Below are 11,030 nucleotides of genomic sequence, written 5' to 3' on the forward strand. Positions count from 1 at the left end.
TTCCCAGGGCGGTGAGGACAGGTCCCAGCCAAGGCATCGGCTGGAGGACAGACAAGCACCACACAGTCAGAGCTGGAGCCACGTGCCCTTGTGTCCAGCACCGCACTGCAATACCTGGTGTGCTGTTACTGAGACACAGCGACGCTTCCATCCCTATGCACGAGTGTTTCTGATGCCAAGAACAAGGCGTTTTCCCCTAATTCCAAAGCAAAGCAGCTCCTCACAGAGGTGTATGCCTGCGGAAAGCTCTGCTGGCAGATAAACTGCAGCGATCCACAGGGGAGGGGCAGCTGGACAATAGCCCTTCCTCAGTTTACCTGCTGGATCTTGTTCTGCCTGGCTGCATGGAGTGGAGTCAAAGAAGCTGCTCAGAGGCAGGGAGCAGGCAGCGAAACAAAGGCGGGGAGAATACCAGCCAGCCCAAAGGAACAGTGGGGAAGCTGGTAATTGGGCCGTGTGTGTTTGGCTTTCGCCAGGCTAGCAGGTTTGTTTTTCCCAGGCTGGAGCCCAGACTGAAAGAGACACGAAATTATTAAAGACCTCAACCCAGAAAGGAGAAAAAAAAGGAAAAAATGTTAGCAGGGAAGGCTGGAGGTGAATCTCAAGTAATAGTGGTGTGGTGGGGGCTCTCTTGTTCCTTTCCAAGGGCATAGATGCCTGGGAAATCATTTTCAATGGCAAAGAAAAATGAAGTTTAGATAAACTTCATTCCAGTTGACTTTTATTGCTAGTTTAACTCATTTCTTCGACAGCTGGGAGCTTACTGGGCAGGATGCAATAGGTCCTGCTACAGAAAGGTAGAGCTGTGCCTTCCTGGTCCCTTTCTTGTTGCAAGAAGTTTCCCGCAGAGATCCAAGTCTAAATGAGACCTGTTGATGAGGCAGACTCAGAGCCACCCTCAGGGATTCCCCCACAGTGGGGCTGATCCCCAGTCCTTTTGCCAGGCAGATGTTGCAAGGAGCTGTAAATCTACCTGCAGGTCTGTAGACTTCTGGCAGGCAGGATGTGTGCAGGAGCTCAGCGCAGCAGTACTTCCCTGATTCACACCAGATATGGGTTTACTCACTGACGCAGTACTAGCCACTTCCCTAGGAGCCTATGCTTTCTCACAGACATTTATTTAACCAGACTGACTCAGGTGCTTGACACGAAGGAGGTCTTTCAAGTAGCCATGCTCCACACAGCATCTTGCTGGAGTCCTCCGGAAGGGAGGTAGAGAGCCAGGGCACGGGAAACTTCACCTGCCTCTCCTTGGGGCATCCCCCAACTTAGTAAATGGACACTAGGAGAGAGAAGGGGCTAACACTCAAACTTTTCTAGACAAAACACACTGTTCTCCAGGGACTTAGCAAGTGCCTTCTCAGTATGGAAGGGTTCAGAGAGGTACTGACCACACAGCACTGCCTCGAGGAGCAGTGGCTGCTAATATGGTAGGTAGAGAAAACTGTATTTGAATATAATATACAGAATTAAGACAAGGTAACAGCTCATGCAGGGCCTTGGTTTTCCTTCATGTGTTATACTCCTTTCTTAATAATCTTATTATTGAACTTAAACAACAGTTCATTGCCAGCAACTGTCAGTTGTTGCTGGTCCTGATGGATTAAGCTGCTTGCTGGCATTTTTCTTTGAGAAATTTTAAATGACTAGCATTAGGCAACTTTCATCCCTCGTGTGGTGCTTTAAAAGACACAGGCAATTCCTTTCCAGGAAAAGCTAGAGAATTCAGAAGACAGAGTCTCAAGCAGATCAGAATGCCCACTCATGTTTCCCAATACCAGACTTTGGTTGTACTTACACAATTGATATTGAGATACCACTCAGTTGATATTGAGATATCACTCAATTGATGTTGAGTGTCATACTGCTGCTGTAAGCACTTTCTGCAGGCAAAATTTTTAAGGCTTTCTTTTAATCAGAGATATGCGCTCTTTAACATTTACTCTTGATTATTTCCTATTGACAGTCACTAAAACGAAGTGTATATTAATGCAGACAGGAGTTTCATTCATCGATGGTGAGCTACAACAGGATTATTTGCAAGTGCAAAGATCACTCACATGAATAAAGATTTGGTGGATCAGTGATTCCACTGGTAAAATGACTAAAATCCTTCTCCAAACACAATCCAGATATGTTTTCTTGCTACTTATCCAAGCAAGTCTGCTTTCGTGTTGTTCCAGCTTAATTAACTGAAAGCACGTAATTATTAGTGAGAGCTTCGATGGGACAGGAGAGGAAACATGCTTCTTGGTGATTGACTTGCAGCCACAACAAAAAAACCCCCAAACCAGTTCTGTGCAGGAAAAGCAACCCCCTCCTGCTACATTATTCCATTGATCTACAAACATTTACATCTCCTTTGTTAACTAGTTTTCTGTAGAAATTTTGTGATCACTAAGGAACACTCATTCAACTGCACCTCAAGAAACTTCTCGTTTAGACCGATCCAGTCTAAAAAAGAGGGTGGGTTTTTGCCTTTAAGTCGTGTTATACATGAAATCTGTTGGCTTTTCTTGGATGTTCATGATTCATTGTAAATAATTCAAATTGGATTTACAAAAGAGAAGAGGCTGTACAATGAATGCAAGAACTGCATGTTACTATCTCTCTGACCATCAAAACTAACAAAAGGATTTCGTGAAGGCTACATAAAATGTTTCCTCCTCCTTCACATTGTTTTGTGATCTACATTCAGTACCAGATTGATGAAAATGAACATTCGGAGGATTTCTATCCAAAATAATGATGAAGTCTAATGAGAAAATTGTTCTGGCTGTGGCCAGAGAATAGTCTCACCTGAATAAACTTTATCTACATAATGTGCACTGAAACTAAACATAGACAACACCAGTAGCTCACAGATTAACAAGAAACACCTCTGAAGTACCACTGCAGCAACACTAAGGCAAGGTGCATTCCCTTCCCACGAGAGTAACTACGGAAGCTGAGACCAAGAACATACTATTTATTTACGTATTTATTTAAGGACTAGGCACTTTTACAAGTAACAAGTGTACAGCAGTTAGTAACACATTGGGAAAAGTCATGTCCAAGTCTGAATTTTCAGGGTTAAATCCTATCTTTAAGATGCCTTATAAACATGATGCTAGTGTTGCACAATATGAGCAACTGCAGACAAAATACAAACCTGGCTTTGTGCACCCAAGTTCTTATTAGAAAAGTAATCACTGTGCCCCCTTCCAAGTTTACTGTGATTCTATAAAGAGTTACCTTTAGAACAGTTAATGAGCAGCAGAGGATTTTGTTTTTATTAAGTACACTTAAGAAAGACAACATTAAAAGATGGAATTAACCAATGCAAGATTGATAATTCGTGTATATTCTGTAAGTCAGAAAAATGTGGAATTAAATCTGAACCTACCACCAGCACCACCACCACTCATAAAAACAAGCTTTCTCCAGTTATCTGTGCAGGTCATGTCAGATCCTTTAGCTGAGCATTTCCAGTATGCAAGCATTATCAGCAATCCAGACTAATTTTGAGAGCATGCTCTAATCAGTTTCCCTACCTGAAAGCCTGGCATAAATTAATACAGCATCAGCAACAGCCCTTACCCAAAGTGGTATTTGAAGGCCTGAGAGTTGAAAGCTCTCAGGACAGCATATACCAGCATGAGCCAGACCAGCAAGAATTCACAAAAATTTGTTCTGTGGAACATCTCCAGTCCAAATCCTGACCAATGGTGAGATGAATTCTCTGCTTCAAAGTCACATCCATCCAGCACTGTCATTGCAGCAGAACGCAGCCAGTATTATAGCTGCTGTCCTTCCAAAAAGGATTACTAAGGAGTACACAAGGGGCAATCAGCAAAATAAGGACTGCAAACATCATCTGTTTATTTAAACCAAAGACAGTCCTTACATTCTCCAAAGATACTCCTTTTTCACTGATCCCACTTAAATAAGTGTAAATTTTCCGAAAGACTGAGAGTTCTATTTTAGTGCTGTGGGTCTTGCAGGGAAATAGAGGACTTGTGCATAACTCCTCTGGGGAAATGTCAAAGTATCCCACTTCACTGGATATGCTGACCCTGGCAGTCTCCAGAAGGCTCAACACCAGTATAACTACCTTCCCACTACTCAGAAGAGCAATTCCCAGCTCATGCACCAAAATCCAGCCAGAGCAGACCTCCACTTTGGCCGTCCCATGTCGCAGCTGACACGAGCTCTCCGAGAGTCAGGTAAGCGCAGAGAGGAGAGGTGCTCTCATGCCTATAGGTGGCACTCTTGCTCTGACTCAACACGGAAGGGCCACGGAGCCCCGTTCCTCCTGTCCCTTGGAGGAGAGAGGCACATCTCACTTAAGAAACCCATCAAAAGCATTAATTCCACAGGGCACTTCCAATTAACATTTTCGATTTTATTGTCACACACTCAAAAACAAAACTATGTTGAAAACAATTATTTCTGAGAACAGTAAAATACAAAGTATTTCACACAGAAGTTTGTTGTTGTAACACAAACAGAAGTGAGACATAGAATATGCCAATGTGTATTATTTGTGCTCACAGTCACAAGTTTAAAAACTGTACCACTATAGAATTGTCACATAGGCTTGGAAAGTGAGCATTTGAATGTTTAAGCATCACCTCTGCATTTCTAGTATTACATATTTACTTCGAAACTTTCTAGCAGTAGACAGAGAACATGAAAATTTTGTCTTCAGGGTTTGTTTTGAAAGCACCGTGACAACAGACTGTTAAAACTACTTCCTTACAGAGGGAAGTCTAAACAGAGACAATTATTGCAGTTGCAGCTTTTTAGGGGTAATGTTTATTGTTATCTATGATAGGTTTGTGAATATACATTAACAAGCAAAGTCACTATTTCCCAGCAGTCCCTCCTGGAAAGCAAAACCAGCATTGCCCATTTAAAATTTGGGGTTTTTATACTAAAGAAAGCAATCTCTTCTATTCTATACAAAATGCATATGCTTGGCCAGGCACTGACCAGCTTTCTCTTCTTCTACATTCTAAACCAAATAAGCAAAACTTCTTTATTGGCTAGCAGCAAAGAAGTTCTGCAAACTTCATGCAATAAATAGAATTCTGCTTAATTTAAATTTATTTCCAGAAGAGTGACATGACTAAATGATTTGTATTAGACAGTGACACACATATCACGCTTCATCACCAAGACCCTAAGCTTAGTCAGAAGGGGAGAGAGGAATGGAGTAAAGGGAATGTCTTTTCTAAAACAACTGAAAGTTTTATGCTGTACTTTGCTTTTCTCTTAAGTCCCAAAGGAAAGTTTCTAAAGCTACCTCAAGGTTACCTCTCACACAGGCAACTTGGTTCAACACGCAAGTTTGAACATCATCTCTTCCTGAAAAACTGAGACACCCCTGCTTTCCTATACTTAATGACATTCCTGACTTGTAACAACACATACTTGTCACTCTCCTCATCGCTTGCTTGATCGCTTTTCATGTTTATCCTTTGTGTGCTGGTTCCTGCTTTGGTGCCTTGGAGGAGAGTAGCTGACTCTCCTTCTGGACTGAAAGCTGGGTGTGTATGGGTGAATTCTGCGTTTCTTTGGTTTTTCTTCTTTCCTGCTTTTGTTTGGCTCAGACTCCTTATTGTCTTCCTTTTGCTCACGCTCTTGGTCTTGTTCTTTTTGAGATGGCAACGTGTTTTTGATGGTATTAATAAGAAATCTTTTATTTGTACCAGCAAGAGGACATTTCAACCTGTAAAGACATTTAAAAGTGATCAAAAGAGAAGGTAAAAATATCCCAAAACAAGTCTGAGATTTTAACTTCAGTGATTTTAAGACAGGTTTGTGATTTTGGCTTTCCTTGCATGCCACCTAGTGTAAACTCTCAGTACAGAAAGAGAAGTTCCAGATTATCTCCATTCTCCTTTTGTTTTACTCTTTATGGGAAGAAAACTATTTTACTTCAACACAGTGAAAATCCAAATGATTTTCACAAGGTAGTGTGTGCAGGGGGAAGCAAAGGATAATACATTTTAAGGTTGACGGTGCCTAACTTAGGTATTCAGAAATCAAGCATTTAGTAACATATTCTAAGTCAAATTGGAATGGTTTACAGAGATCATGATCTTCTAAAGGCAGCATTATCTAGTGAACTGTGATATTCAGAAAGTAAGATACATGGGAATGAAGAACCCAAATAGCTGTACCATAAACATATACATGAGACATACCAATTTAAACATATTTAGCAACCACCAAAGTGTTTAATTTCTTTTTCTTAAACAGTAAAGATACTTATCCAACTATTTTCCTTTTTTTTTTTACTTTCTCCTCTCACATCTTAACAATTTTGCACATAATTTATCAGCTAGTTTTAGTAAACAAGTATCGTAAATTTCATTAATCTTGTTGGTATCAGCTGTATTCTACTTATTTCCAATTTATCATCTCTTAAAGAACAGAATAAGAAAAAACAAGTTTGAATATGTTCCTACAGAAAGCAGAAATCACTCTGCAGGCTTTGTTTATACTTGGAGTCACTGTGGTGTTTGTCTTCAAAATATTTTTGAGACAAGTTATGGGACTACTTTTAAAAAAATCAGAGCTCTTAGAGATCACAGCCACTTACTGAATCAACCACAAAGACATGGAATCCTAACACCACAATGTTAAGATCATCTATTCTACTTGAATATTTTGTGTAAGTGTAGAAACTATACCCTAACTACTCAAAAACCTCTGACGCCTCTGAACAATCAGAGCTATCAGAACAAGCAAACTGCAACAAAGATCACATATGGTTATTTAGCACACTTCATGACTTAACTGGACATGGAATTTATCATGATGTTTTGCTTCAGGTCTGCCTACTAAGCATTCCTGATAATTGTTCTTTTCCTAAATCCTTTAAGAACTTGGGAGAGCAATTTTAGAAGTACACAGCCATGCTGTTTTATTTCTACTAGGTATTTTCTGGCGCTTTTATTGCATAGAATTTTAGAATTTTCTAAACTTTCTTCATATAAATCTACATTATTTTTCTCAAATCCTGGTTTTAAATAAATAAGATCTTTAACCTAGTATAACTCTTTTGTAAATTAGGGAAACTATTTATCCATTAATTGTATTACTGAGTAAAAACAAGAGGCTAATAAATGTCAGTAGAACAGGGTTTCTACTTCAAGCTACACCACCTATGAACACGGTGCTGAACGTGTCATGGCACAGGTTACACTCAAGACATAACACAAACCAGCTAACATTTAAGTCCTCTGTATATCTTATGTGAGCATTAAACTAAACATTTCCTACCAAGGAGGGCAACTTTCTGTAGGCTGCATCCAGGCAAAAACTACTTCACATTGTTCTTCGTCTTTCTTTTTCTTAGGAGCTAATGCACTGATTGATTTAAGCACTCATATATATAATGCTAGAATGAGACAGTCAAAGTGCCAAAAATAAATTTGTCTGCTTGAAGCATTTACTTCTTTTTGACACTATGAGTGCTGCCTGAGCTATACTAAGAATGAAAACTGATGAGAAATGCAGGACTTGAGAGTCAGCTAAGAGATGCCATTAGTTTACCATCATACTGTGATTAAAGTGAGCCACCAGGCTTTCATGGAGCAGCAGTAAGTCATGGCACTGAAGCAAAACATTAGTTCTTAGTTTTATTGACCTCAGACTTCAACAAAGCAAATTCTACCTCTAAATCTTAAAGCAAACAAGATGTATGGCATGTGCTACATTACATACACACACAAACGCATGTTTACATATAGCCATGGTATACATGGAACTGTGAAGATTGAAGTGAACTGTATTAATCCACTGATATCTTTGAGAGCATCTCTAATGGTGAGAAAATTGACATTTCCAAAGATCAGCCTTGGGTTTGCTGTACGGTCTGATCCTGCAGTGCTCAGTTCACAAATAGGTTTGCCCTCAGTGTGAGTTCTGAAGGGCTGGGAGGCAATCTCAGCCTGGGCACGGCGGAACACAATACTGCTGTGACCAGTAAACAGTGCCTCAGAACTGATTTGACAAGCTTTGCTTTAAAACAAACAAACCAACCAACAAACAAAAAGAACAACAACAAAGACATGTTAAAAGAACCTTAAAGTTCTGAACTGAAATGTGCCCCAAGCAGGGCTGCAGGCGTGAGTGAGACAAGCACACAAACTGCAATGCTAGAGCCATCCTGTCTACTAGACCCCTGTTCTGTAGCCGTGTATTCAGCCGTTGTAAGGTTCCCTTTTTGCTTTGCGTGCTCCAAAAGCTAAACCAAGCTATTTTCGCCAACAGAATCTTGCCTCCCTCCACAAATAAATCTCACACCCTCCAAAACCTCTCCACGATGCAATAACCAAGACAATGCAACGCATTGCATTTTGACAATGATAGTGCCTTTTGAGAAAAAAAATTAAATCCATCATTGTGAACATAGGTTACATCTCAACCTATTGACCCTTTAAGCCAACTTCTGTGCAGGAACACAGAATTTCTAATCAGTGCCTGTCATCCAGTGCAGTTCAGCACAGAAATGTACTACACAAGTTCTTAACAGTAAAAACATGCTGACACCATTTAAGACACAAGAGCACAGTGCCATGTGCCACAGTCTTGTCTCTGCTGAGTAACTGGACGTACTAAACAGGATTGGCACAGTCAGCCTCATCACACAGAGTAAAGCCATCTTTCCAAGAAAAAAGTTCACTATGAATGAACTGACAAGTACATTTCTACCATTTCCAAACTGCCATAGAAAATACCATATTTCAATAGAAGAGTGACTGAAGGGGGGGGAAGCAGCGACAGATAGCTTTGGCAAACCAACTAATCTATGCTGTTACCCTGTCACAGGGGACCTTACAAAAGAGGATGCCTCAGAGGACACTTAAAGCTTTGAAATACAGTCTTGGCAGCCAGGTGCAGCTGGCAGGACTTTGTAGGATCATAGACTCACCTGGTTTGGAAGGGACCTTAAAGATCATCAAGTTCCAACCCTGCAGATAGTAACACCTTCCACTAGACCAGGTTGCTCAGAGCTCCATCCTACCTGGCCTTAAACACTTCCAGAGATGGGGCATCCACAGCTTCTCTGGGCAATCTGTTCCAGCGACAACTTGACTTGGGATGTGCCCTGATTACAAGATTTTAACATATTTACTTTGCAATCTCTGTCTGTACCCTGTTTCTCCTCCTCCTCCTATTCAAATGAACGATGAGGGGAATCACATTGCAGTGTTTCTGCACAGTCACACAACACCCATTCGAAGACAAAATGCAACACAGCACTTCACAGTTCCGGTACCCTCATCATCATCATTCTGCATTCTGCTGTACTTCTAACAGATTCGGTATTGAACAGAAAGCTATCCATAGGAATGAAAGTGGTTTTAGGATTGCTTTACAAAAAAGAGAGTTGAAAAGAATTTAATGCTTCCAAAATTTTTTTGTTGTGATTTCAGCTGCTCTTACAATGCAGAGCTGAACAAACCTTCCAAAAATATCCTGTTTTCCAGTTCTTAATTTACATAAGCTTTTCAAGTAAGATGATAAGCTACATTTGATTTAGCTTTAGCTCACATTATCAGCATCTTTGAAGATCAGACCTATACACAAAAAAAGGCCTCTAGAACTTTTTTCACACAGTAACTTTTGTGGCATTTTAACTGCCTTTCTTGGTTAAAGTAAGAACAACTGCTTAAAATGGGACCTAACTTCACTGCTATAAAGAAGCTTATGGATTATCTACATAGAACCAAGAGAAACAATTGAAGGAAGCTGAACTTTTGGCTTCATTTTAACCAGACACAATGGAAACCCCCCAAATATCCTATTCCATCTATGTCAAATAGCCTCTGATGAAACAAAGAAATTTATCTAACCATTTCAAATGTTCTTACACTATTTTTCCACAACTTCTCACCCTGGATCCAACTGATCCCTTCAAATGTTAGCTTCCACACAGCTGCTCTGATGTCTTTTCTCATCTCAGAAGTTCCAGCATATCAGCATCATCACTAGTATTCAACCACAGATTCTGCTCTCTTCTGATCAACTATTCCAGGATTAAGACACCTTCAGAAGCAGGTTCTTCCTTACCCTTCTCTCACACATTTCCTTTCATTTGTGATTAGCTGTACTAATGCTTGAGCCAGATACATCAGCAGCAGGACCTACATCATGTGTTATCATAAGGATGCAGGAGACCCCCCAACAAGAATGACCAAGGCCACAGAGTACATACAAAAGGAACACTGCAGGAACTAGAAATACTGCCTTGCTGAATGAAATCTATAAATAAGAATATCGAGTATTTCTTAGATTCATTTACCATGGACCTACACACTGCCTATCTGAGCAGTCCCTGAGAGTATGGAGGCCAATGAGCTGAGACTCTTAACCAACTAAGAGATCATGCAGCCCACCGGCAATACTGACAGTTGCTCCATGTCCAGAGAGTCTCAGAGAATTACCCTTCCTGCACAAACTCTCGGCCAATATCACTGCCAACCTCCAAACAGGGACAAGCCTTTCTTCCACCAGCCTCTAACCCACACAGGTTGCAGCACCTGCCCATGTCATCCACATTAAACTTGTAAGACAATGTAACACCAGCAAAACATTCCCAAACTGGAAGAAATACTAACAACACTGTCCTGTGTTTCAAGGCTCAGTCTTTATATGAGAGACTGGGCTACAGGTTGACTGCTTCGTACATTTTTTCTGTACCTGTCAGCTAAACTGACAGGTTTATTTTAGTGTAGTATTTAGTTTATTTAGTGTAGTATAGTGTATTTTAGGCTCCAGCAACAGCTGACTATCCATCTCAAACGATGAGACAGCAAAAGGTTAGGCAGGGGTGCTTGGGGAACTTTTTTGAAAGTTTTTGTGGAGAACTAATCACACTGGACAGTAACAGAGCAATAGCTTGAACCTGAAAGCAGTTCCAAAACACCGTTCAGAGGCTTGCTGGCTAAGGTTTTGCTGCCATCAACATCCACCAGGAGACACTACTCCTTTGTACTGGTATGTCCAGTATAGTCACCCCACACAGGGATGCA

The 11,030-nt window shown here is 40.7% G+C and overlaps 1 protein-coding gene across 1 annotated transcript in view; it reads right to left on the reverse strand.

Annotated features, from left to right (window-relative positions):
* Positions 1-4,363: 4,363 nt before the first annotated feature.
* Positions 4,364-11,030, reverse strand: part of POLR1D (RNA polymerase I subunit D) — a 9,586-nt gene continuing 2,919 nt past the window's right edge. The window contains exon 2 of the mRNA XM_008631461.2: positions 4,364-5,713. Coding sequence (XP_008629683.1) covers positions 5,428-5,713 — 286 coding nt within the window. The 3' untranslated portion in view covers positions 4,364-5,427. The remainder of the gene's footprint in view (positions 5,714-11,030) is intronic.

Source organism: Corvus brachyrhynchos, unplaced genomic scaffold, assembly GCF_000691975.1.
Source record: "Corvus brachyrhynchos isolate BGI_N302 unplaced genomic scaffold, ASM69197v1 scaffold103, whole genome shotgun sequence".
Classification (NCBI taxonomy): Eukaryota; Metazoa; Chordata; class Aves; order Passeriformes; family Corvidae; genus Corvus; species Corvus brachyrhynchos.